The following is a 27,447-nucleotide window of genomic DNA, read 5'->3' as shown; positions in this document are numbered from 1 at the left end:
CTTCACACGTCGAGGCATTTAGCACTGCTTACAGGAAGGTCTCCGAGTGAAGCAGCCAAATAATGCCCTAATGTTTTAACCAAGGTTATAAACGCTACCGAATGCCCACAGATAAGCCGCAAACTAAGGTGTCTTTATGATTTTTTTTTTTATTAATAAATACCTTAACAGCACCAATGACACTTGAACAATCCTGCAATGCTGTGCACAGCAGCTTGCTTGGGGACTGTGAGGAGATGTGTCCGTGTTTCCATGTATCTTTTTGTCCTTTCAATACCAAATAAGAGGAAAATGCTAATTTTAACCTACTACCCTCTTCTGGTTTCAAGGCAATTCAGCAAGTGTACAGGAGTGCTACAATTTAAAACCAGATTTCTGTGCTTCCTTTTAAAGGGTCTTTGCATATACATATGCACACATGTTGAAAGTAAGAGGTTTGGCCACCTTAAAGTTTCCATGTATCTGAAAGTATACTAACACTAACATTTTGACAACGAAAACTGGAAAAATGTGTATTCCTATACATCAGAGTTCTGTACATTAATAAGCATTTATACAAATATAATCCACCAAATATTGGCTTCTGAGTACAATTCTGAAACATGGTGATTCATTTGTATTACCTAACCTTCAACAACGCTAGTACTAACAGGAACAATTCAGGTTGCTTTAACACCCACAGAGCACGTTTATTTTACAAGGTGGGTGCAGATTTCTCTCACTGTATATGCAGTTTACTTATGAATAAATTAAGTGGTAAAGTGAAGCTTGAACAACATAGTCTGTGGTGTAGTAACATCAGCAACTGCAAGTTCCTGGCCATCCACAAGCCCCAGTTCTGAAATAGAAAAAAAAGTTTAAGTACAGCAAACCCATGTACTTGTCTTTCTTTTAAATTAAAAGAAAGTTATGAATGCCATTCCCACAAAGCATAAATATGATGAAATGAAGCTGCAAACACTTTGCTAGCTAAACTAATATTCACCTAATTCAAACAGGAAACTAACAGACCCTGTCAGGAAATATATAAAACACTGCTGAAGTGTGTTTAATTTACATCAGTTCAGCTTTGTTGCAATGTTTTAATCTGCATCTGCCCATGTTTCACATTGAAGCAATTCAAAACTCATCCCTGAGCAAGCTGAGAAAGGTGTATTGCACATAAAAGGATAATGAAGCAGGTTCTAGTGTACAGTGCAAAATAAAGTCACACATGCCACAGTGAGGGATAAAACTGACTGACTTTCTGTTTAGAGCAGTAAATGAAAATCTACATGTGACAAGTGCATGATACCTTTTAGTGTCTTGGAAAGATTTGGCCTTGTTCGTTCTTCAATTGAAGCTACTGTCTGAAGAAAAAAAAGTAAAATCAAGTCAAAACATTTCCTTTCAAATTCAGGACAGTAAATGTAAATAAATTAAGATTATTAAAGATAATTACATATGTTCAGATTACCTGTAAGTAGAGTGTTTTATTTCCCCCATACATAGTTGCTGTGATTGCAGGAGATTTCATTTGCCTACATATAAAACATGTTAAAGAAAAACCAGACAATCAGGTAAAAATACATTTAGAAATTGCCTTCTTGAAACACTGAACTACAAGAAATTATCAAATAAGCCAGAATAGTTGCACACTTACAATGAAGCATTATTTGTCAAGTAATCCAAGATCTCCTGCAGTTTAGCTGACGGGGAAATCTCTATGTTTTGAGGAAGTTGGCTGCAAGCCGGACAGTTCTCCTGTAGCACAAGAACACGTTACATTAAATAGTGTTTAAAAAATGCTGCTAGTAAGGTCTCAAAACTATTCGTGTGCTTGTGGGGTTTTATCTCCAGAAATATTAATACTGTTGCAAGTATTAGTGACAAAACCCAATTCCTCATGAGGTCTGTCACTGTTTGACTGGCTCCCAACAGCAGCAGAGTATTATTGAACTACAAATTTCACCTGACATAAAATTTAATACTACAAACTCACAAATCAACGGCTGTCACAACCTATTTTGGGGAAGACTTGCTTCCGAGTCTTCTTAAGATTGTGTATCTTATTTTGTAAACCGTATTTCCCATATTACAGGGGAAATCTCCAGGATTCACTTTCAATAAAGTATTGCTTCTCCTGCAAGTAATACAGCAGGTAGCACAGCAGAAACAGTTGATACACCAATATTGCACCAGCAGACACCACAGAAACAGCTGTCTGAAGAACCTCCCGATACCAGAAGCTACTTTTCCAAATGTTAAGAAACTTTGGCTAAACAGGCAAAAATTAAATATGCCATCACAGACTATACAATAGTTTTTGGTAAACTGATGGGTAGAAGAAAAGGTTCCATTATCAAAATACCAAATAAAACATCTGTAGATCTGGAGGTAAACAGCCCTGCTACTCTGCATGGACAGACCACTACAGTCATCACTCTTAGATCCCAGAACCACAGGAGATTTAAAAGAAGAGAAATTCCTACACACTAAAAACAATGCTCTGGAGAAGTAGCAGACAAGTAACATTGTAGTTTCTGCTTTTAGAACTTCGGAAATACAATTATTCAGTTCTAGGGGCAAAGAGATTCAATATTGGGTTTCGGAAATACACATAACTGCCTAAATTCAATAAAAATCAAGGAAACAACCCTGCAAGCCTTTAATGGCACTAACCTTCCTCTCAGCTTCAAATGTGTGTGTGTATAGTCCATCCACATCATTAAACACCAAGTAGTTGTTAAGAGGAATGTATGCACTGTAATGACAAATACATTCGTGTTAGTATGTGCCATTATGCTGGAAATCATGTAAGTTATTAACAAGAAATGAAATACCTTGTGGCTATTTTAAAAACTTCAGTGGCACAAACAGCTGCAACGAGGAAAAAACCAAGTTTCTTCATTAGTGCGCAGAGTTGTACCGCAAGAGACAAAAAGTAAATCAAGTACAACAATTTGTAAAGAGAAAAATAAACATCTGAAGGTAGCTGACAGTTCTATGCATTAACACCATAGACTTAGCACTAAGCTGATACACTGTGGGGTTTTTCCCCATTCTCAAATGCTTTTCCTCACTTCCAGAGTCATACACAAGTTTAAAATTTATAGTCATTTACAGTTTCTCTATGGAAAACAGAAATGAGACTGTAAGAATACATCAAACCCAGTAAAAAAGTTCTCAATTCCAAACTGTTGCCTTACAAAACCCTAAAGTGTGTAAAGCAGAAGTGCAATGAGTTCTTGTAGCATACCTGCAATTACTGCATTTGTAGAAGCTACTGCTGGAATAATTCGTTTAACCACCCCTGTAAAAACAAAACATACAGCTTTGTCTTTTCCAAAGAGAGACAACTGAGATATGACTTTTAGCCAGAATAATTACAGAAGGGTGTACCCGAAAGTACTTTACACTTTCCAGGAGTTTCTGTAACAATAAGGTATGATGGCATGTCGCTCAAGTACTTAAGTGCTTTTTCATTTTAGGAATGGATCGAGCACGTTGCGAAAAAGAAGGTATTGCACAAAGAGAACTAATGAACTAATTCTAAAACCAAGTACTCCGTATTTACCACTGAAAATTAACTTCAAACCCAGTTCTAGTCTTCCTTAACTGGAAAAACTCATGAAGGAAAGATATTTGAGTTTGGAATTCCTTCTGCAAGAACGGGCTTGCCAAACTGTACTGGCATCTGCAGCCAACTCTTCTTACTGAGCCCATCCAGCCAAACAGCCAGGTACATACACTGATACAAAGCAAGATTTCCGATGCATAAAGTTTGTACACCGGGAACAAGGAGGTTCACTCTTTCTCAGGCCTGCCAAAACACAGCAAATTCCTAAGTAGTCTGAGGTTCCTCTGGTTTCTCATTATTCACTTGTATCCCTTCATACCTGAGAAAACATGCATAAAGCTTTTGCCTTCTTTCTTCTATGTACTTTACAAGTAAGCCACCTTCGAATGCTGAAACCATGCTGCCATCTGCATGCACATAATTATGTTTCATAACCAGAATTCACATTTATCTGTACCAAAAAATACTACTAGAGAAGCCAGTATAAACTGCTGCGAAGAAGAGACTATCCGCAATACACTAGGTGGAATCTGAGGAAGATACACAAGAATCGGTTTGCCCTTTTTCGATAGAAAGGCACACACTGAGGTTCAAGTGTGGCATTTCAAGCCCAGCATTTCAAATGTATTCTCAGCACTACACACCAACAAACAGAAGTTATTACAAATTCTGGAGACTCTGTATGAGATTCTCCACTTCTTTTCTATTTGGTTAGTGTTTTAAATATTCAATGAGTGGCGGCATTCTGCATCTCGATGTGAACAGAGGCACGCACAGTGGTGAAGAACAGATGTTATAGTCTTTACCAGCCTAAACTGGCATAAAACGTTGTTCTTTCTAAAAGAAGCAATCTCATTCTCCTGTTCATACTCTTTGACCCAGCAAAAGTGGTCACAGTGTAATGTAAACTGTGGAGCTGCTCCAGGCTAAAAATAAAATGGCAAAAAGAATTTTCAGTTTTGTCCCAAGTAAGTTCCTCTGATTCATCACAAATGCTTAAACATCTGATTCATCCTAAAAATATTTGTGCTGGTACAGGAAACAAGCTGCTTGTTTCTGTTTTAAGATGTTAAGGGAGAAAAGAACTATTTCTTTCTCAGCAGAGCTGCCAAACTTAGTCATAACACACACATAGAATGCCAATCCAGCCTAACTGCAAATGTCATAAACTCAGTGAAATGCCATACCCTTACCTTGGGTGAGTCTGTATGTGACACCTTTAATATTAAATTGTGATGCTCTTTCTAAAGACTTCTGGTAAATCCACTGTATATGTTCAGGGTCATCTCCATCCAACGCAACACCTTCTACAGCAGAGTTAAAAATTTACAAATAAGTTAGTCCTAAGAATTCTTCAGAAATGTTCTTTTTGTCTAAAAAAACCCCGACCTTTTTTTTATTTGAGGTTAAAATGAATACCCCATTAAGTTATTAAAACTTGATACTTTAATCAAATACCATTTCTACAAACATTGTAAATTCTAACATATTCTATACACAAACTATCTTAACTTTGCAGCTTTATAGAGCTGTTAGAGGTTACATTGTGAGTCAGGAAAGTCATTGTGCAGTATGACAAACACATGAACAAATGTGGAACTGGAAAGCAAGTCCAAGAAGAGAAAATCCATCACCAGCTCAGAACAGCCTTAGACTGAATATAACAATGAGATACCTAAGGTTAAAAGGTAGGATTGTTCTATTAAAAGTCGCTGTGTATACCTAACTCAAAACAAATTAGTTATAAAGAGAAATGTCAGTTTACCAGTGCAATATACTAATTACCTCCAAAAGGTTGCTCCTTGGGCCACTGCAATATCCTGACATACTCAATACAATGCTCTGGTAGCCTGGGCATAGACGCAATTGTACACATGGGAAAATTGACCTGGTGTGGGCAAGGGAGGAAAACCAGGAGAAAGGGTGTAATACATTATGTATAGTGTTAGGAAAAGAAACAAGCTAATCAGAGGAATATAAAGAAAGGAAATATCACTAGTTGTAATTACCTGTGGTGGGTAAAGCTCAAGCGTGCATTCAACACAGGCTGTCATACCAGGAATAATCACACGGACATTTCCTTTAAAACCTTCTGTCCCTCCATCGATTAAAGGTATGATGGAACTTGGATCTAGTACACCATCTTCATAATGTAAAAATGACATCTAACGAATAAAGGATGGGGGAGAGGAGGTTTTGCTGGATTTTGTTTTTCCAAACAAGTTGCAAGAAAGAAAACAAAAAAAAAACCCCCTAAAAATTTTGTTAATAGTACACCACAAGATTGAATGCTTAATATACAGTTTATTTTAAGAGTACATAGTGTATAAAACACTACTTATTTGTCAGCGCACAGGACTTGATCAACCACCTTCAGCCTCCTCCTCCCCTATCCCCTGATAAATGCTGTTATTCCCTTATAGTATCCCAGAACAAATGGCTAATTGGTTTGAAGGATTTGGGGGTTTAATTCTTGGTTTGTTGTTTTGTTGGGGTTTTTTTGTTTTGTTAATACTGGTAAATACTCAAGCCTTCTACTACTGTGTAGCAGCAGGACTCCAAAAGATAACATTTACAAGTTGCAGCAAAATAAGTACTGTTTGGCTAATGAGAAAAAACCAAATGTTCACAATGAGAGCATCCAGAGAAGCTGTGGAACTTCCCTTCTTATGATTTTCAAAAGCTGACTGCACAAGGCCACACAACTATGATCTAACTTTGAAATTACCCCTACAGGGCACTGCACAAATGTTGGCTAATACTCCTCAAGAGAAAGGCAGCTAAGAAAACATGCATTTTATCCTGTTCACAAAGAGACAAAAGAAAACAGAAACAGATAAAGTGAAGTTTCAACAGACCTCGTTTCATTTTAATGATACGTTCTACACCAATCTGTTTCATTTTAGTTATCTATACTCAAGCAACAACCAGGCTTTAAAAAGATCGAAGACTTTACCAGCATGCCATTTATCCATCTTCTGGCAATTATAGAGTCCAGCCCACAAACAATAATATGAAACTCTAGGGGGAAAAAGACATTATTTAAAGTCCATACTAAATCATACTTCTTAAGAAAAGCAAAATATTCTGTCCATAACAGTCCAGAGGAACTGACTGCAGTTTAACTATCTCCCCTAGATTCCCTATATGACAGATGCATTTAAGTTTTGTCTATTTCATACTTCTACTTCTAGTATACTGTAGAAGACTAAAGTAGTTAGCCATCTAACCACCAGGAAAAGCAGGTGGTTAGATTGCAGCAACACCTGCCAGGTTCCCCTAAAGGACAATGGCTGTTGGCAAGGAAACAAATACCACTTACGTCGATAGAAGCTTTCATCCATGTCTTGAATCTTTTTAAAATATCTGAATGTAAGCTCAGTAAAGGAATATATTTATAAAGTAGATAAGTTTACTGTTTACTATTTGCTAACCTAAAGCCAAAACATTATCTAATTTATTACTATTTTTTTAAAACAGTAGCATATAAAATTAAGATTGAAAATTCCCACAGCTGAAGCTGTGGCGTCTGAAAAATACAAACGTAAGGAACACAAGATAATAGTCACACAGAGGAGAAAGCTCAGTAGGCAAACTATTTAGGAAGCTCAAAATGTGTTCTCACAAAGTCCTGTATCAGTAAGTGCTGCTCCATGTTTACAAACTGTCTCCTACCAGTACACACTCAAAAGACTCTGGTGAATAAACCTGATATTTTAATATTTCAGTGAAAATCTGAATATTGCATTTGAATAAAAAGACTCAATAGAAGGAAAAATACAATATAGTTTCTTAAAGCTTAGCCTTCTTTCCCCATGCATACTTGCTGTATGCCAATGTCACTGAGAAAGACTTCTCAATCACCAGCTGAATGAATCTGCTCTTTATTGTATGAAAAAGAGAGAATGACAGCAAAATACTTTAGATAGTCTTACCTCCTACAGAATTTTCTAGGTTTTCTGAAGGTTTCGGGGCTACTACTTCTCTACAAAAGGATACGCTATGACAGCACAGTTGGGAATGCGGTTGTTCAGGAATTCTGCTGCAACTTCTGCTTTTGGTCGCCCAACATCCTTCGGTCTGAGAAAAAAATCAAGCAATTTCAAACACATTTTTTAGTGGATTCAATCTTTCCAGACTCCATGCATTGCAATACTGAATTAAGTGACTAATTGTTACTGGAGGACAATTTATTGATATGGATAATATTACAGAATCATATAGAATAGTTTGGGTTGGATGGGACCTTCAAGGGTCATCTAGTCCAAACCCCTGCGATGAGCAGGGACATCTTCAACTAAATCAGGTTGCCCTGATCAAGGCATCCCTGCAAAGCATAAGATATAAGAACCTGAGTTACCTAAATACGTCCATGTAACTATGGTTATCAGCGCCAAAAACCCCACAATTTTTCACTTAGCTTGGAAGAAAAGGGCACCAGAAAAATTGATATGTCAATCTGTGTGCATTATTCTTTGCTGTCACTTTTTCATTAGTCATTAGCTGTATCTGAATGGTAAGGAATCTATGTTAATTTTCTTCACGCTCACCACAGATCTCTGAACAAGAAGGAATCATACACAACATTTAGTTAATTATGAATATTATTGTGTTATGAAAGTTCAGTAATCTTTAATGATATCTTGTTCAACCAAAATAATGATCATATTCACATATTTTAAGTACATTTAAAAAACCAAAAGTTGAATAGTGAAAATACCACTTACCGAAACAGAAACTGTCGGTTCAGATTAGAAACATCTATAGTATCCATGTCAATAACATGGATCTGTCTGAAGCCAGACAATGCCTGTGAAAAGAGAGTGTCAACTTCATTTAACAGGAAATGAAATGCTTACAGTGCTCCAGAACTCATTCCATGTGCCAAAACCAACAACCTTTGGAGGTACAAACATATTTGCTCTTCATTCCCTGTGCAGACAGGTATATTGTTGTTCTTTGTTGAAAGAATATTCTTTGTTGGGTTAGTAATGCTGATATTTACACAGATGGAATTAGCAACATTTCAGTGATCAAAGACAGTGTTCTACTGAACACAATATTGCTTTAGCCTATCTAATCATAACACAGGGAAGCCAACAGTAGGCTGATCCATAAGGGGAATTTGCAGTATTCCCTCACAACCGGAATAAGTCAAAAGCACTCATTACAGGGAAAAAAAGTGCAGAATTTGAAGAAATACCATGAGTACTTCCTTGCTTGGCAGGAATAGAAAAACAAAGTTTAATTCCTCTAAAATATTAAGGTTTTGAACATTCACTATTTTCACAGGTGGCATAAATGAGTCTGGCATATCCATCCTCAAATCACAGTTCAAGATAAGCCAATGCAAACACATGAAGTTCTTCACCATCAAAGAACATGCTGAACCTCTGGCTGAGGTTCTGCCTGATTTCTGTTTGCATGCACGCCATCACTAGACTGGGCAAGTAACTTTGAAGTAAAATTGTCTTAAAACTGGATTGCAGGTCTGATCTGATAAAAGTAATAACGTCTGTCACACACAAAGAAACAATGAGTATTGTAGTTGAAGTGAAATAAATGCTGTAAAACACTGGGTTTAGAGAAAGGAAACATGTTGTGATGTTCTGAAGTGACTCCAAAAAATTTGAGTCCTGTACCCTACGTTTTTTCCTTTAAGACTCGATCTTGTTACATATAAAGACTTTCAGACTTTATATTTTATATTCTCTGAATAAACAGAGCCACCCCATGCATAATAAGCATTGAAAATGCTGTATTGGGAAACTGGTTAAACGAGTGAACAACAGGACTAAAGTCTTTCAGAATAGAAATTAAATCTATAAGAAAAGCAGCAAGATTTTCTCTCTGTTATACTGGACACTCTTAGTACTGACCAATCATTTTATTTCATTGATAAATGTTCAGCTTTCCTTCAATATTATCAAAGCAGACTGGGAAAGCCTGCTAAAAAGAAGAGTGAGCCTGGAGCATCAGAACATACAGACTGGAGTGTTTATAAAACTTAGATTCATTGTCCCAAAGATATGAATACATGCGAACAGAATCTAGGTTTGCTTACCATTCTGAAAATGATAAATCATTATAGATTAAAACCTTTTTGAAGGGATGGGAACTGAGTGCACACAGCAGACTAATGAAGTTCCTTATCCCATACAAATCCTCCGTCTCAACAAGCTATCAACAGATGGAGTTTGTTTTGTCTCGATGAACGCATAAAACAGGAGCTCTGGGCAGAGGTTAAATTCACCAGCACTAAATTCCCAAAGAAAGAAAATTGTCTTGGAGCTGTCAAAGTCTCTTTAAGTAAAATCTTGCTCAAGCATTGCAGTAGCAAACCAGCAACCAGAATAAGAGCATATACAAGTGCTGGAACTGTAAAACCCCTAAGTTAATGGATCTGGAATGCCTGGCTTTAAAGGAGGCGATTGATTTATTAGTCACCTCAACCTTAGAGGAAGTCTGTGCAAATACTGAACTAGCAGTACATAAATTCCATAGTAAAGTGCCCTAACGCACAACTGCTGGTATAAATCAAGGAAAAAAGTTATTTCATGATAAGTTATTATATCAATCCACACATTTTCCATGGAACCCATAAGGACAGAAATTCTTATTATTAAACAGAACCATGGAAATGTACAGTATTAGTCTAAACTATCAAACTCAAACAGTATAGTAACAGTGAAACACTATGGTAAATATAAGTGTGAGGATAAAAACATTTGTAAGATAATTAAATTCATACACATTTATTGGGTAAATATCTGACAGCACATGACCCCATGACTGCATTTTAAATACTTGAAAACTGCTTTTTGAAACACGTAGTGAGAGAATCCATCATAAACTAACACCATATTGAGAAAACTAGAGAATGCCTTCTGGTAATCTGTACACCAGGGAAGTGCTGCAATATTCCTTCTCTCTTCTTACACTATTATCTATTCCTCCTTAGCCATTTCCAACAGGATATTGTGTCTTAGTCTGGCTCAATAAAGCTGTCATTATATAGGCTGAATTCAGCCATAAAGATGCCCCTCTGAAGGATAAGGCTCTGCAGACAACCTCCAATTTACTGATCCTGAGGAACTGGAAAACCTGAGAGCCACTTCTCAGGAAAGCCAAAAGTATTCCACAGACATATTCACAATAAGGCTGGCTCTACTTATTTCACTACGAAACAACTTATTTCACTATGAAAGAACCTAAATAATTCCAGCAATTCGAAACTCGCTTTGAATCCAAAGATGTAAAATAAACTGAAATTAAGTTCAGTTACAACTGTTAATGCTAAACTTTGTACCAACTACTTATGGCAGTTTAAAGTATCACTTTTCATCTGAAAAGATACATTTTAACTAAGATACTAGGAAGAAAAATAATTGTTACAGCTGAAACCAGGACACCACTGGATCCCAAACACCACGTCCTTGTATCATTACCAGCCTGATTTGTTGTTAGCTTACTTCATTTTCCTAGATCTGGTAATTAGGGAAAATTACCAACATTAGACCATATCTAAGGCTGCAAATGAACCTTGTTGACACTTCACAAAGAGTACCATGTTGTTGCTCAGGACGAGGTTTAAGATAGCCTGATTTGTTGTTAGCTTACTTCATTTTCCTAGATCTGGTAATTAGGGAAAATTACCAACATTAGACCATATCTAAGGCTGCAAATGAACCTTGTTGACACTTCACAAAGAGTACCATGTTGTCGCTCAGGACGAGGTTTAAGATAGCCAAGTAAATAACATGCAACATATTAGGCTACCACTTTCTAAGCTTTCTATCAAGCTGCATTCTTCAAGTTCATTGTCTGTATCATGATGTGTTTTATACATTTTGATTAGAACTTAGAGATTTAGCAGCTATATACAATCAAAATTGCCAAATTAACAAAGTAGAAAAGATAATTTCCTCAAGGAAAAAAGATTCTAAGAAGCCAAGGGTGAAAACTGAGTAATTACCAGGTTTTTCAGGAGTTCGCATCCTAATCCTCCTGCCCCAATAACCAGTACTTTACATGTGTTCAACAAAAACTCCAGAGCCTGTGGAAAATAGAAAACAAAATATTAATACAATAAATATGAAAAAAGTACAATTTGTCCTTTGCTTCATAACCCTTATAAATGAGTTACTGTACATTTTCAGTGCCTAATAAAAGTTACACATAAACCAACTTAGATCAATGAAAGTTTGTGCTTGCAGGACTAATCACATATCAGACTTAAATGTGTTGTTGAGTTCACACAATTTCCATATCCCAGCTTACAAAAAAGCAAGACCTTTGTTGTATCATTATTCTCTTGATATTAATTTTGGCCATGAAAAAAAGGCAAGTTTCACTTTTATTATCATTCCATTTAAGGAGATAATCTTTTCTTCCACCAAATATTTTACTGATCTATAATACAAAATAAATATAAACAAACAACACTGCTGTCCCAAAAGAATTGAATTTTTAACTATATAACTGCTTTCTGTGGATTGTTCTACTAGACCCCAGCATCAAACTAGTGAATAACAGAACAGTACATTAAAAAGGTAACAGTAAAATACATTCAACTGTAAGCTCTGAATCAAAATGTACCAAGAAAGGAAAGCAGAAGAAAGAATTTAAACAGTCTAAATTTCGCTTTTCCCTACTAAACATCTTTCTCAATTCTCTAAGCACTCATATTAACCTTAATTCTTTCCTTAAGTACAAGAAATTCCTTACTGTGTCTAATTACTTAAAAACAGAGAGACAAATGCTGCTATTTCTCATGTGGAACTTAAAAGACAGAGCATAATTCATACAGTTATACGTTTTTATATATGATGACAGCAAGCTTGTAGTTAACAGTATACCATTTAGGAACACAAGCTCATGGAGAGAATACAGTAAGTTCTTCTAGAATCATGATGTTCAACTGATTTAAATACAAACTTTTCATGCACTTTTAGTATTCGTACACTGCTGGTGGTCAATTAATGAAACTTTACATTAGTTTGCAACACACACTACAGATTTATTTAAAGTAAGTGTTTCTCACTTGAGTGCCTGGCTCGAAATCAGGATGTGTGAATGGTCCAGATCGCTCGAGAAACTTCCTTACATGGTTCCAGCGACCTTCCCAGTCTCCAGTGTCCCCACACCCACCATCAACAGCCATTCTGCACAGAACACAGTAAATTCAGCTGCAAAATCATAGAGAAAAAGCCACACCTCCAAAATGGTTTTGGTTTTTTTTTATTTCTTTATATAGCTTAAAAATACCTAAATTATTGACCATTCATACAAACGCATTTGCATACTCTTTATGCATGGAAGTTATGCGCATGAACGTTTGCATGAGTGGGTTTTATTTGTGGAATTAGAAGGCAATAATACAAATATGCACAGAGAGGAAAACCACAGGCATTTCAATAAACCCCACTGATTTTGCTTTCACTAGTAAAAGTTGACCTGAAGTGAAAAAAAGGTCTAGCCTTTTTGCTTTTACTTCCGTCGTATTTAAAGAAGACAAACAAAAAGAGGTTGTCCCTTTAGACTTTGAGGGTGATTTTTTTTACCAGTCAAGTCTTGTATTCTTTTTTTGACAGACTTTTGAAGTTCATAAATCATATTTAGAATTATCAATGTGTAACCGCAATTGTGAGGCACTGAATAAACAACAGTCAAATGCCCCAACATTGTCCTCTGAGTCTTCACAGTTCATTTAAACAAGTGTTACAAAAAATAAGAATCTTGAATGCTCTTCACTATCAATTAGTACTATGTAATTTAGAACACCCCCTTTTCCCAGTCATCTCCTGCGCCTGTCAGTGGTAGCAGCATCACCTGAAAGACAGGAATGGCTGCAGTTCTCCTATTTCAAATTTTCCAGTCAAAATTTTACATCAAATACTCCACTACCCTTTTTTCTGCTTTTGCAGGTCACTTTTAGTAGTACATAATTATAAATTTAAACTCTTAAGAGACTTATTGTAATAGTTCAGCATTAGCTCTCATAAGTAATTTTCTAACATAAGATCATCATCTACACAGAACAAGCCCTTCCTTAATGGAGCACACTTCCCTTTTTAAATAGGAGCACCACTCAATATGCATGTACAATTATACTCTATGTTAATAAAAAACTAAGCTCGTTACAAAAGAGCTTATGAAGTATGAAAGGTTGTGTCATCACTGATAAGGAGCATTATTTGCTCCCTCCTCTGAAGTAATGTGAAGAACCCTCGGATCAATAAGTGTTGGGTAATGTTTAGAATTTACTATTACTTCCTGGTGACTTATCTTAAAAGGAAAATGTAGTAAAAACATCTAGACAATGAGTGCCTTTATCCTCACAGAATTCAGACACTGGACAACACAGTATGTCCAGAGTAACTTTAACTTACAGGCAATTCATTTTGTGAGAGTTTCAGTAACAGGGAAAAACTTCACCAAACTACAGGAACAAATGCATCGTAATTTGCTTGGTTTTAATCAGACTGAACTCATTCCCAGTTAACTGTTAGCTTCAGGTAAGTTACTGAATTAACAGTTGAATAAGATCCACAACATTTATTTGAGTTCATAAGGGTCTTTTGACCTCTGACTTGCCCTTTTGCACCTCCCTCAGTTTTCACAATAATGTGAAAATACTCGTGTTTCACATAATGGGAGGTAGTGTGAATAAATATGCTCCCTCTGCTGAACCCTGGGCTCATCTGTTTGCAGGATGTACATTAAGCACTGTCTTAAACAAACAAAATGGGTCAATATACATCACAACAGTTGCTTCTATGGATTATAATTTTTAACTTTTCTGTAAACAAGTGCAGAAGCTGCGCTTGGTGACATTAACTTTTTTTTTTATCCCTTTATACTTTATATAGTTCATATAAACAGCTATCAAGCAGCAGTACTCCCCTTAGATGTGCATTTTCCTTTGTAAGTGATGAAATGGAAAGATCTAGTTTCATTTTTGTGATTATACTACAGTTTGTTTTTTTACAGGGTTGGACATTGTGGAGATCTGAAAAACATCAATAACTCCACCTGAGATTTTATGTTTAACCTCAGAGACAGGTTTTTAAAGTGTTTATTTTGGCGTTGTTACAGCATTACCAGGTATCTGTTATGAGAGCTTAACAACATTCTTGTTTATTTCATCCAATTACTTTAATTTGAAGTTTTGTTTAAAACATCAGAGCACCACAGTGGTTATGTTGCTTTAGACCCAGACTTTCCCTTCCCATCTCCAAAGCTCCATGTTTTTGAGGGACTTGGCATGCACCCCTCCCCATCCAACATGCACAGGGATTTTTGTGACCCTCACCCCGACACACACATGCACTGCCTGTGTGTCCACCACTCAGGCAGGCAGGTCTGCTTTGTGATCTCTGGGAAGAGGGACACAAGCAGGTGGAAGGGAATAGTTAAGGGATGGAAGCAGATGAGGTTAAAGATTACTAAGCATTAGTTTTCAAGGCCGTTAAGACAGATGCATAGAATTTAGGGTTTTAATAAGCAGAGGCAACTGTTCTGTAGCCTGAATTTTTAATTTTCAGCCAAAATTTAGTCACCTGCTTCTAGCCTAGAGGCCCTCCCCAGGTCCCTGACCGGCAATGCAGCTCTTCCCACTCCTGTCACAAAGCTCTTCAGCACACCAGCCTTTACTCATGCCAAGCTCCAAGCCCGCGACTCCCAGCCCCACTCCGGGTGAGCCCCTTGGTCCTCTCCCCAGGAGATTCCTCTTCCCCAGTCCTCGCTATTCAAGCGCCCTTTCGAGTCCCCCTTCCTCACGCTGACCCCTCTAACACCCCTCCTCCGGCTCCCTTCACCCGCGGGGCCCCGGGCCGCTCACGCACGGTCGCCCCAGCCAGCGCCTCTCCATCGGGCCCCACAGCCCTGAGCTAACCCGCAGCCTCCTCCCAGCCCACACCTCTCCTGCGGGGCTGCGGCTCGCCCTGACCTACCAGCCACCCCTCAGCAAGCGCTGCCTGCCCCTGCCCCGGGCCGGGAGCCCGCTCGCCCGCAGCCCCGCACTAACCCATCCGCCAGCAGCTCCTCTAGCCTCCTTCTTTTCTTCTCCCTAAAAGAGAGAGAATAAAAGAAGGGTCAGTATCGCGCTACAGAGACCGGGGAGGAGGGAGAGGGGACCCCGGAGCCCACCCGTCCCCGGGAAGCGGGGAAAGGGGCGGCCAAGCACACACATACAGGGCACTTACGGTTCTTCGCTATCCGCCATATTTCCCTCTGCTTCCCACGTTGCTCCGCGGCGCCTCTATGGGCGGTGCTTCCCCGGCGCGCCGCCGCGGTTGCGGGCTTAGAGAGCTGGGGAGAGGGATACAGCTGCCAGGGCGCCATGGCAACCAGGCGGGGTACCCCCAAGCCATGAGGTACAGAGCGGGTAGCCGAAACCACACCGGCCCCATGCCACCGCCGGGGCCTCCCTCCCTTCCTCGGCCCCGAGGGCTCTCCTGGTGCCCATCTCCTCGATGCTCCCCGGGAGCTCGGGACGGCGTCCCCAGGGAAAAGCAAGTGGCGGTCGCGGCGCTTCAAAGCTCACGGGAAGACCGGAGACCGAAGGTGGCCTCGGGCTGTTCGCTGCCGTCGGCTGGGTGGCTCCTGCACCCGAGCTGCGTTATCAAATGGTGCTCGCCTCTCAGCACTTCCCGGGCAGAGTCCGGTCCGCAGGCTGCACCAGCACCGCTCATCAACCAGGGCCCGCACGCTGGAGCCTTCGGTCCCACAGCTAACGCAAGGAGTGGCCTCCAAGCAGGAGGCAGACGGGCCGGTGAAGTGTGAGAGCACTGAAGGAGCAACTGTTCTACATGGACTGATGGGGTTCAAGCCACCGTGGCTGCTGGCAGTGGCCCTCCCCTCCGAAGCCAGAGGGTTTGAGGCACAACCACCCCATCGCAGGACCACCCTGTGGTGGTTTGACATCCCCCCAGTGCCTCCTTGGCTGGGGCAGCCATCCCATGGCCCCCTCCTCCATGTTCGGCCCCCAAAAGAGGATGTGAACTGGATCTGTCATCTGAATGTTAAATGTATGTCATGTTTTTCTGAAGAAACGATGTTGGGGTGAATCTGGAGGAGGCCATGGAGATTCTCCGAGGGCTGAAGCACCTCTGCTATGGTGAGAGAGCACAGGCTGAGAGAGCTGGGCTTCAGCTGTTCAGCCTGGAGAAGAGAAGGCTCCGGGGAAACCTTAGAGCAGCTCCCAGTGCCTAAAGGGGCCAACAAGAAAGCTGGAGAGGGACTTTTGAGAAGGACATGTAGGGAAGGACATGATGTTAGGAAAATAAAATCTTCCTTGTGAGCGTGGTGAGACGCTGGCACAGGTTGCCCAGAGAAGCTGTGGCTGCCCCATCCCTAGCAGTGTTCAAGGCCAGGCTGGACGGGGCTTGGAGCAACCTGGTCCAGTGGAAGGTGGGTGGGAACTGGATGATCTTTAAGGTCCCTCCCAACCCAAACCATGCCGTGATGCCATGAACACACAGCGGCCACTGCCGGCAGCAGCTAGCTGCCTTTCCCGGGCGGGCGGCGCGACACACGCCTCTCGCTTGCGCTGCTGCTCGCTCCTGCGCGGTTTCCTCGGCGTTCACTCCCCGCGTCGGGCGGCGGCGGGGCCGGGGCCGCCCCGGGGCGGTGCCGCGGCGCTCTTAGGCCTGCGCGGCGGGGCGGGCCGGCAGCCATGGAGGTGCAGGTGGCGCCGCTGCGGGCCTGGGACGACTTCTTCCCCGGCTCGGACCGTTTCGCCCGGCCTGACTTCAAGGACATCTCGAAATGGAACAACCGGGTGGTCAGCAATCTGCTCTACTACCAGACCAACTACCTGATGGTGGCCGCCGCCGTCGTCTCCATCGTGGGGTCAGTGCGTGAGCCCGGATCTCCCTCCGGCAGCGGCGGGCGGGGAGGGGCCGGGCCGGTGAGGCCCCGTTCCCCGGGGGGACGCCCCGTTCCCCGGGCGGGTGCCGCTGCGTCTCGGCCCGGTGACATGGGAAAGGGCTGGGGCCTGCGCGCTGCGCTGCCGGGGGTGCGGGGAGCTGCCTTTCCCTTCCTCCGCCTCTCCTTAACCCTCTGATTTACCTTGCGTCGCTTAAAGTACGAAGGCCTTGGTGACAGCCTCTCTAGGGGAGGAGGGGCGTGATGGGCTAGGAAGAGGGTTTAGGACTTATTTATTGGTGGGTCTCTAACAGGTCTGAGGAGTCCCGCTTCTCTCCCTCGTCCATGGACTGCTCATCATTCCCTTTGCCCACGGGAGCGGGCTCCAGGCACCCCCAGCTTGTCGCTGGCAGAAAGCAGCAACGGGTTTGCGTGCAGATGCTGCTGCTCTCTGCAAAACTGAGCTGCATCCTGCGCAGTGATCTGTGCTTCCTCACTAAATCTGTCCAGTGTGGCTGCTCAAGTGGAGATAAGCTTCAATTTGAATTAAAAAAAAGATTAATTCTCTTCGTTGCAGCGCTAAGCTTATATCCAGGAGAGAGAGCAAGCCCTTCCTATTTCTGAGCTAGCTCATACTGAAAAACCTTTAATACCAAGCAGAAATGTACCCACTCATTTAATTGTGGTGGTCGGGATTGAGACCTTAGAGGTAGGACCATCCACTGGTATGATGTTCTGTCAGGCTGAAGTTTCCTGAAGACAATAGGGAAATAACTTTATAATCATCTTTTGAGTTAAAGCCTATGTGACTTTTCCTCAAGTATTGCTTTAGGTCTTTGGTGAGAAAGCTCTTAAGCAGACATGCAGGAGAAGCTGACAATTAAGCTTTTAATATGGAAACTGGAATACTCCACTCTTCACAACAAACAATGCACAAATGCAAATGCTTAAATTGGAGAATTGCCCAGCCATTAGGCCAGAGTGGTTTTGGCTGTAGTGCATCTTATCCTGCAGAAGCTTAAAATTGTGCCCCTAAATCCATTCTTTTTCTTTTTGCTAAGCAGTCAGCACTTTGTTAGCGTTCCTGAAGCTGCTGACCCAGTATCTAAGTTGAAGATTCTCTGGGTTGCAGGGAGCTCTGGCCTGTGGTCCATGAAAGTACAGGCTGAGAATGCTGCTTTTTCTTCTTGATGCATACAGTGGTTAAGGTTTGGCATAGTGGCATAGGCTTTCTTTTGTTGGGGATATGTTGCTCTCAGCTCTATAGACTACTAGTCTGGTAAAATGAGATTTCTATGGTCTTGCTGTTCTTGTACCACCTTGGTCTAAACTTCTGTGTTCATCTACCCTTGTTTAGCAGCATGATGCTGCAGCCAGCTCTCAATGAGTAGGTAAATCACAGTGGCCGTGGAAAGCAGGGGGACAGCTCTTCTCCCTGAGAAGGTGGGGGAAAAATGTAAACAGTTCTGATATCTCTGGTTGGAAAACAGGGATGGCAGCAGCTTTTACTCAATCTCCTAAATTCCTCCTTATAAACTCTGATCTTTTCAGATCAAGGGCAATATATCTCCCAATTATTTCCCACTATTTTCCTGGCTTGGGAGATGGAGGAGGAAGAGACACAGGAGATGGAGGTTAATATCAGAACTGCAATTCTGATATCTTAATATTGAGAGGTAACCCTCTGAATTGAAAACTGACAGAGGAGGAGCACATGGAGTGGGATTTTTGTCTTGGAGCCTTTGTTATGTGATTAATTCGATTCTTACAACACTGAGGTAAAAGCGCATGGGATAAGAACTCTAAAGGAAACATGATGATATTTCAATAGAGAGAAGCTATCCTTTTTTTAATTAGGCTTTTCACTTGGCTTTGGGAGAAAGGTAAAGAAAGTTCTGATCAATTTAAATTGATGACTAAGTTGCTGTCTTGCACTTCATTCTGCAATAGGCAGGAATCTCTGAGTGATAAATGATGAATCATGGCTTTTTAGGAACTCCAGGGATGTACATAGGCCTAGCGGCAGGATTATTGAAACTGCTGATGGAGTGGTCTTCCTGTGATCAAAACTAAACTTACCCCATGACCAACTCTACCTGTTTTTAAACCATCTAATTATATACACAGACTTGTAACACAGAGATGGTATTTTTCAGCTATTGTAATACTTGGTAGCTGTGGTGGTGCTGGCTGACGTGGAAATTGTAGCCTAGAGTGTTCTGGATACTGGAAGTACAGTGTTTATTGCCACAGCTTCAGTTTACTGCCTCTATTACAACAAAGTTGACCTCTCCAGCGTTTTACTGTCTCTCTACATGGTATGGAATAACCTTACCACGAGTGAGTGGAATTGTAATGGTCTCTGCTGTATCGTTTCCCTGCCTTTCTCCTTCCCTCCGCCTTCTCTGATAGCTCCTGTTACATGTAAATGATGTTCTGTGCTTTGTAATAATGTAGATTTTACTTTCAGCCTACAGGACTAGGTAGGAAATAAATTGGTGAACAAGAAACTAAAACTACTGAATTCGTGCTAACACAGGCTGGTGGTAGCAGCCTTGTCTCTTGCACCCACCCCAACCTCCAAATTCCTTTAGGAATGAATCTTAACTAACATACTATTCCCTCTTCCCCTTCCCCAATTCTGTTGCAGTAGACTGCTGATACAACCCAGGATCTTTACTAAATCAAATTGTGCCCTTTCTCCCAGTTGCACAGGAGCTGGGCTGCCTGTTCTCACCCTGAGCCAAGGCCTTGTCATTGTGAGTGCTGTACAGATACTTATTAAAATGAGTGACTCCCACAGCAGTTTGCAGCTCCCCTCGAACAATCACTTTGGTTAATAAGTGGAATTTGTCCATGCTTTCACCTACTCCAACAAGGCGGCTCTGTCTTGCAGTTCAAACTTAACTGCTTAAATTGGTGCAGTTTCTTCTAGGCTTTTGTTGCAATGTACTTGCTAAAAATTAGTTTCTAAATCTGACAGTGTTAAAAGGTGGATTTCAGAGTGCTGCATCTAAGAAAGTCTTCATTCTCTTCTGGCATGTCTTCTTTGCAGCCTGAGGTTCGATGTCTCTTACCTTTGCCACTTCTACTCTAAAACACCTTCTGTCCATCTGCACAACCCCTAGCAATGAGTGTGTGTCTCTTCTTTTCTCCTCCCCCAGACCACTACCGCAACTGATGTGCTTGTAGCAATCCCCTTGCCAAAACAAAGACCCCAGAGCAACAAAATGCTCAGTTTCTCTAATGCATGATGAAAGATTAAAAATGAGTGAGCAAAACACATTGCTTTAAAACATACATTGCCTAATGATATTAGTACATAACGTCATAAAGATCTGGCTCCTCAAAGCAATGCAAGCGAGCAACAGTAAGTACAGAAGCATTGCTAAACCTGTGGATGCTGAGGGCCATCACCTGGGACAATATGCCATACACAGTTTTAGTGCTACCTCTAGTTACAGCTATATAACCTCAGTGAAGCTACAAGTATGAAGAGAGAGGAGGCAGGACTTTATCATTTAAAGTTATTTAAATGAATACAAATGAGGAAGGAAGCATTTAAGTGCTCCAGCCCGCCCATTGCTCGGAGCATGGTGGAGCAAAAGGTCTTCTAAAAGGGATTTTTCATGCTTGTCTGATATAACATCTTCTGATGTCTTGGCCTAACTGAGCTGCTCTGAGCAAAAAGATGATGTTCTCAATTACTGCAAGCCTTCTATTCAGGGCTTTTGTTCAGACTTGCCTGGTCACATGCAAGAGAAACAGATGTGGCAGCAACCGCTGAATAGTCACCCAGAGACAGTCATCTCAAAAAGCAAAAGCAAGCTAGTTCCATCCTTAAATCATCTCCATTTATGTGGCCTGTCGTATTTCTGGGCTCGTGCTATAGGAGGCTTCTTGTCTTGCATGAAAATTGTGTCTTGCCTAGCTCCTTTCCCTATGCTATAGCCATATATTCTCCAAATAACTTCCCACCTCTTCTGCTCACAAGTGCAGACATGAAATTACCTGACAAAAAGAGGTGATGTGGTAAGTCACTGAAAGCAGGGCTCTGGGCTTTCCTGCACCTAGCAAATCTAACCTATCTGGTGATACATGTAAGGGCAGAGGCTAGAAATATGAATCCAGTAAAAAAAAGTATCTCAATCTGTTTTACTGGCCAAAGGTAGCTGCCAGTACTTCTTCCCACCCAACTGCACACCCAGCTGCTAACATCTCTGCTGTCTTCTGGTCCTACTTCCCAAACACAAAGTGTCCTGTGGTGCTACTTGGCACAGGACAATGCCCGTGTCCCTACAGCCAGGCAGGATGTTTCTTTTATTTATTTTCCCTATCTCTTTACTTTGTATCGAAGCAGATGCTGAAGGAAACATGAGCTCTGAAGGGCAGCAGGAGTGCAAATGCAAGTTGCCCTGCAATGTTGCTGGAACTCAGTCTAGGTGACAGCTTTTCCTTGGCAGTTTGTCCCAGCTGTACTGGAGGTCACAGCATCCTACCAGGCTTGTAGCCTAACACGGAAGGCAGTGAAGGAGATCATCCAGCTAGGGTGCTCTGGGCTGTTAGCACCCCCAAATGCTATTTAGTCCTGTCATACTGACTCATTTCAGAATCATGAAAGCTAGTGGTTTTCTTCTCCAACCTCAAAAGAGGTTTGCTCTCCCTAAGTCATCTGAGCAATGTAAACTCAAGTTACCACACCATGGCCATGCTAATAGTGCCCTGCATTACAGTTTTAGGGTTTTGAGAGGTCTCAAATCCCTGCTAAAGGGAATTATATTTAGAAAGTATCTTGTAACATACATAATGGCTGGTCACTTACCTTGTCTCTGCAGCTTTGAAAGCCTTCCAGCCTTCTTGCCTGAGTGTAAATTTGGCATATTGTATTCTGATCTCTACATAAATAAGGCCAATAGCAGTGTTGGTGGTTCAACTGTAAGGTGACTTCTGGGCTGCTATACAGCTCTCTTTTTCCCCAGATGCTGGTATTCTAAAATAATGTGGCCATGTTTTTTCCTTGTTTGTCTTCAGCTATTGTGTTATTGAGAGCAGTGTGCCAACAGATCTGAGCAAAACTGGATAATGGAAGTTTGCCTTCCCCAAAAATGCCATTGCTGGACAAGTTTCTATATATGAATTTCTATGAGAATCTTAGTGCTGCGAATTACGCTGTGGGTGAGCCAAGCAGTAAAGGGGAGCTTGGCATATGACACCCTATCCAGTACTGTAATCAACAGTATTGAAGGCTGTGGACACATGGCTGATAACTTGAATACCAGTTTTTAGTGGCAACTGCTATCCCCATCTGCTTGCATGTGGCTCTGAATGACTTCATTTGATACTTATGTTCGCTGTTTCCTTGTACCCATTGGAATGCAGCCTACTTCAGAAAACTTGTAATTCAAATAACTTTCCACAGGAAGGTGGGATCTTTTGAATGCATTCTGGGTTTTTGGTTGGTTGTTGGGTTGGTTTTCTTCATATCCCAGTCAATTATGCAGAACCTGTGTAATGCCAGTAAGAAGCATAGAACAGAGAAGTCTTTGGTCTCTTCCTTATAAATACAGAGGAATTACTCTTCACCACCAGTTTCTGAAGTTGTAATGAGAGTAGGGAAAAGAAAGCTTTGAGAGTATTTAACAGACACAGAGAGAATGTAGAGTGGAGCTCTGCCTAGCCCTTTGTTGCTTCCAGGCTTACCTTATACATAGATTTTTGGGAATAAAAAGTTGGTTGTTGCGAGTTGCCTGGGCAAGTTTGGCCATTTCTGCTTCAAGATAGCAGTGATGTAGAGGTGACTTTTAACTTAAGAATCTCATGTGTCCTGTAGTACGTATATAGGCCAGGCACTAGTGTGGTCCAGTCATGAGTCACCCTCCTTCTCCTGCTGCAAAGGAGCAGAGATGAAACTGATTTCCTTCCAGAGCAATGCTGTTCACTTTTTCCAGCCTGGAAAATTTAGATTGACAATTCAGAGCTAAATATAATCTGGCTGGCGACAGGGAGTGACTCAGATGCAACAAGCAAGTCTGCCCTATCACCACTTCCAAAAAGCCCTGTTGGCTTTTCAGCATGAGTAGCAGAAGCAGGTGGGGAACTAGTCTGAATTTTAATCTCTTTCTATCCAGTTGTCCTGTCTCCTGTTGGCACAACTGACGTAAAGAATCAAGAGCCAGTCTGTCCTCTGAAATAATGCTTGGGGGTTCTTCCTTCTCCAGGAAAATGTTCTCTGGTGCTGCAGGTAGGGTGTTGGCATACCAGTCTAGCAGCAGATTTCTTCTGCCTGTGCCGGATATGAAGCACAGACCACAAACCAAAGCATCCTCCTCAGCAGTGGGGTGGAGTGGTGAGTCATTGTGCCTGTTAGCTTTGGAACAGTGAAGTCTGCAAGAGGACATCTTGACTACATCTGGCTTTAGCAGGGCAGTGTTATGTTACTGTCATAGTTGTAGCAGCTCAGAGCCCTCAGCTGCTGTGTAATTAAATCAGTGCACATATAAGCAAGTAAATCAGAATACACATGAAATCACATCACTTATTACTGTATAAGTAAATATAATAGAACCTGGACTCTGTGTGAGTACAGAAACAAACTAAGCAAAGTCATTGCTGAAAGCTTGACTCTCAACAAGCTCTGAATACTTGGGAAGTGGTTTGAGCAGGTGATGTTCTTGCCCTGGCTCAAAAAAGGGACTTGCTGTTTATAGTCCAGAGCTGATCTACTCTATGGCTTGGTTTGCTTGCTAACAATAATAGAACACAAACCTCAGCAGTGACTCTCTTGCCAGGGCTGGCTCCACTTTTGTCCCATACTCCAGTTCCTTCTGACTCTCAGGCATGCTTGCTTGTGACAGGGCTACATCTGTTGTGCTGATGGTGGTAAGCTCCTTCTGCAGGTTCACAAAGTCATTTTGTTTGGGTGTAAACCAATAAGGTTTATTCAGAAATAAGAAATGGTAAAGTAACTTTTTTTTTTTTACTCAGTGTTGCCCTACCTTTCCCATTGTGCAAACCTAGACAAGATAATATGAAAAGCTAATTCATTTCAAGACCTAGGCTGAGCCTGGTTTTGGTCATGTGTAGGGAGATCAGTTCCTTGGGCAGCTGATTGTTGGCTCCATCTGCTCTTGGGATTTGCTCAGTCTGATAACAAAGGAATGTGTAGATTGCACTGGTAGGAGGGGTCCCGGTGGTGATTGCTGCTATCGATGAGGTGCTGCAGAAACTCCCATTATCCTGAGCTGTGCTCAGGATGAGGACATAAAGACAAATATTATCTAAATTTCTAACTTCACTGCTAAGGGTTGCTTGTTCAGTTGCACTTGTTGCTATATTTAGCTTCTGCCTAAAACTCAGGCTGATAAAGGTCTTGACAGCAACAACTGATTCCTTAGTGCCTTACCTCCCTAGTAACAGGTTACCAGCGAGCTAGATGTTTGCCATGTGGACACAAGTCATGAAGGCTCTGAAATGGGACACTTTCTTCTATTTTCTTTTTGTTCCTCTCCAGATTTCTGAGTCCCCTGAATATGCTTATTGGTGGTACTGTGGTGGTGCTGGTGTTCATGGGGTTTGTGTGGGTATCACACAACAAGGATATCCTCCGCAAGCTGAAGAAACAGTACCCAACTTCATTTGTAGTGGTCATCATGCTATCTAGCTACTTCTTGATCTCCTACCTGGGAGATGTCATGGTGTTCATGTTTGGGATCACTCTTCCTCTCCTCTGTAAGTATTATTCTTCTCTGGGGGGCTAAGGGGATGTGACTTGAGCTTTCTCAGTTAAGTCCGCAGAGTCTAAATTGGCTGTTGCCTTCATTATCTCTATTTAAATGACCTCAAAACAAACTTGGGTGGGGAGGGGACGCAAAACAGCACAAGCCATCTTTAATGTCATTATTAAATGGGTACCTGTGATTATTTAAGTGGTCACTGAGACTTCCTCTTCTTCCAGTGCTGTCACGGTGCTGGAGTGCTGCAAGAACTATGCATTCCTTGGGCATTAACAATTAGTAAATGTTTCTGTCATGCAGTGATGTTTGTCCATGCTTCTCTGAGGCTCCGGAACATAAAGAACAAGCTGGAGAACAAGATGGAAGGAATAGGCTTGAAGAAGACCCCGATGGGCATCATACTGGATGCTCTAGAACAGCAAGAGGATAGTATCAACAAACTGGCTGACTACATATCTAAAGCAAAGGAGTAAGCAGCTGCAACATGGCATTTTTACCTGTTGCAGGAGTGTAGTTGCTATTTACTATTGTTCAAGCTTGCTTCCAGTTTGTGTACAAAACAGAAAATGCACGTGGTAAAGATTAATAATTGCAGGATACAGGTATTCCAATGTCTTCAGGGCTCCTCTAAGAACATAAAAGCAGCAGTCTCTTTCTATTGTATAGCAAAACGTTCTGGTGTTTACACAAATACATACTAACTTAAAAGCATTTGCTTGTCTCTTCTTCTGGGAGTTAGAGGAGGAAGAGATGGAAACCTATGGAATGCAGTCTCTCCAGCTGTCTTGTAGCAAATTTGTCTGTTAAAAGTAACACCCCTTTCACCTCAGATCTACAAGATGGCAGTTTAGGCAGTTTTTGCTGGGTAGCACCTTCAGGCTGGCAATGCTCAAAGTGAGCTGGAGTGTCAAAAGTAGGTCTCTTGCATCCTCCAAATCCCTCACTTGAGTGGTCTGTATTAAGACCACGTTGCTAGTTGAACTAGTGGTAAAACTGCGCAGTACTTGTAGCGAGAATGAGTTCCTGCCCTCAGCTCACATTCCTCCTTTAGCAGCCAGGAAACAGTCTGAATAGATCTAAGCATGAAGAATATGGCATGTGCCTCTGTCAGTTCCAGTAAAACACACCTCTCGTCTCTCCGAAATCTGGATCTATAGAAGCTGCTCCTCTCTGGAGGAGAGCCAGACCTCCTGACATACCAGCTAAACTATGGCCAGGCATGGAAGGGAAAAAGGCTTCAGATTCATTGGGTGAGCTGGGTTTCTACCCTGTTGATGTTTCAAAAAACTGCTACTTTAGAACTTACCTTGTTCTACTTTAGTCTGTATAGGCTGTTCTGTAGATGGAGGTGTATGTGTGTTCTCGAGTGTGGGTCATCTTTTTCTTTCTTCTTAACCAGAATGCAAAGATACAAGTAAAACATGCATCTCACTGATTCTGTACTTCTGACACTCTTCAAAGGAATAAACTGGATTTCAGGTTTACAAGTAAAAGCAATAAATGTCAAGATACGGTTTTTGAAAACCCATTCCAAATTCATTAATATATTTGCCTGTAACAACTACTGAAAATGTTGGGGGGGATTCTTTTATATATTTTAACTTAACTGCCAGCTCTGGAAATTATCTTGATAACAGGAACTTACCAACAATGGGGAGGGAAAGTTGTCCAGGTGACATGCCATTTCAAATGATCTTGCATTTCTCTTTTCTATCAATCAGAGTCATTAATTTAACAAAGAAAACCACGATCCTTAAAGTTGAAGCTTTTCTGTAACTTACCATGGTGTTTTCATAGTGAACTGTGTAGGAATCTGAACATGTCATTCCATTTAAGTGTTAAAGTGATCAGTATTTATTGAACATGTCTGTATATTCCAGCTGAAGAGTCAATGGCCTGTTCCTCACTTGTAGCGCATGGTCTTTGTTATTTGAAAACTGTTTCCACACTTCAAGAACGTAGTAGCCTGACTTCATCATTACTGTAGAATTTTAAAAACTACACAGTTATGAAGAAAAATAAATTCTAATGGTGATTACCGAGTGTGTTTTATTTCAGGTTGGGAAAGTGGTTGGAAGCTTGAGCTTGTCTCTGTTGTAATGGTCAGTGGAACTCCATAGAGTGGTGATGGGAGATCTGTCACCCTGCAGCTTGTGCTGCAAGCCTGTGCTTGTGGTTAAGCTGCTGGCTTTGAGATCTCTTTATCTGTGTTAACTTTGTTGAGGCACAAGGTTCCCCTGAGCTGCAGAAACATTATGGCCTTGCTCTTGCATCCTTATGCAGGCT

General features: G+C 41.3%; 2 protein-coding genes across 7 annotated transcripts; one reads left to right on the top strand and one right to left on the bottom strand.

Moving 5' to 3' along the window:
• Positions 1-129: 129 nt before the first annotated feature.
• On the bottom strand, positions 130-15,857 carry UBA3 (ubiquitin like modifier activating enzyme 3). 6 transcript variants are annotated; one of them, XM_030502190.1, is made up of 18 exons: positions 15,766-15,832; positions 15,588-15,629; positions 12,603-12,723; positions 11,535-11,615; positions 8,287-8,369; positions 7,559-7,639; positions 6,882-6,925; positions 6,516-6,580; positions 5,569-5,724; positions 5,345-5,447; positions 4,753-4,866; positions 3,239-3,292; positions 2,823-2,859; positions 2,662-2,743; positions 1,643-1,743; positions 1,457-1,520; positions 1,295-1,349; positions 130-838 (listed from the first exon to the last, which is right to left on the bottom strand). In XM_030502190.1, exons 1-18 carry the CDS (start codon positions 15,783-15,785, stop codon positions 750-752), a joined length of 1,392 nt encoding a protein of 463 aa, XP_030358050.1. In that variant the 5' UTR covers positions 15,786-15,832; the 3' UTR covers positions 130-749. The 6 variants fall into 6 exon arrangements, 5 of the variants coding, with proteins under 5 accessions (XP_030358050.1, XP_030358052.1, XP_030358051.1 ...); XM_030502192.1 differs by having other exon boundaries at positions 15,755-15,805; XR_003993868.1 differs by lacking the exon at positions 1,643-1,743 and having other exon boundaries at positions 15,766-15,834.
• Positions 15,858-17,018: 1,161 nt separating this feature from the next.
• On the top strand, positions 17,019-27,199 carry ARL6IP5 (ADP ribosylation factor like GTPase 6 interacting protein 5). Its single transcript, XM_030502189.1, has 3 exons — positions 17,019-17,413; positions 24,939-25,156; positions 25,462-27,199. Exons 1-3 carry the CDS (start codon positions 17,238-17,240, stop codon positions 25,632-25,634), a joined length of 567 nt encoding a protein of 188 aa, XP_030358049.1. The 5' UTR covers positions 17,019-17,237; the 3' UTR covers positions 25,635-27,199.
• The last annotated feature ends 248 nt before the right edge of the window (positions 27,200-27,447 follow it).

The sequence above is a fragment of the Strigops habroptila genome, chromosome 11, assembly GCF_004027225.2.
Source record: "Strigops habroptila isolate Jane chromosome 11, bStrHab1.2.pri, whole genome shotgun sequence".
Taxonomy (NCBI): domain Eukaryota; kingdom Metazoa; phylum Chordata; class Aves; order Psittaciformes; family Psittacidae; genus Strigops; species Strigops habroptila.
This window is presented reverse-complemented; position numbering and strand designations above follow the sequence as displayed.

What these genes read in the sequence shown, in the direction of transcription:
- UBA3 (XM_030502190.1), bottom strand. Translation starts at nt 15,785, where the DNA reads ATGGCGGATAGCGAAGAACC. An exon ending in GCGAACTCCTGAAAAACCTG is followed by an intron (nt 8,370 to 11,534) that starts GTAATTACTCAG and finishes CTCTTTTCACAG; the next exon opens with GCATTGTCTGGCTTCAGACA. An exon ending in GTTTTTAAAATAGCCACAAG is followed by an intron (nt 2,744 to 2,822) that starts GTATTTCATTTC and finishes TTGTCATTACAG; the next exon opens with TGCATACATTCCTCTTAACA.
- ARL6IP5 (XM_030502189.1), top strand. Translation starts at nt 17,238, where the DNA reads ATGGAGGTGCAGGTGGCGCCGCTGCGGGCCTGGGACGACTTCTTCCCC. An exon ending in GCCGTCGTCTCCATCGTGGG is followed by an intron (nt 17,414 to 24,938) that starts GTCAGTGCGTGA and finishes GTTCCTCTCCAG; the next exon opens with ATTTCTGAGTCCCCTGAATA. An exon ending in GATCACTCTTCCTCTCCTCT is followed by an intron (nt 25,157 to 25,461) that starts GTAAGTATTATT and finishes TCTGTCATGCAG; the next exon opens with TGATGTTTGTCCATGCTTCT.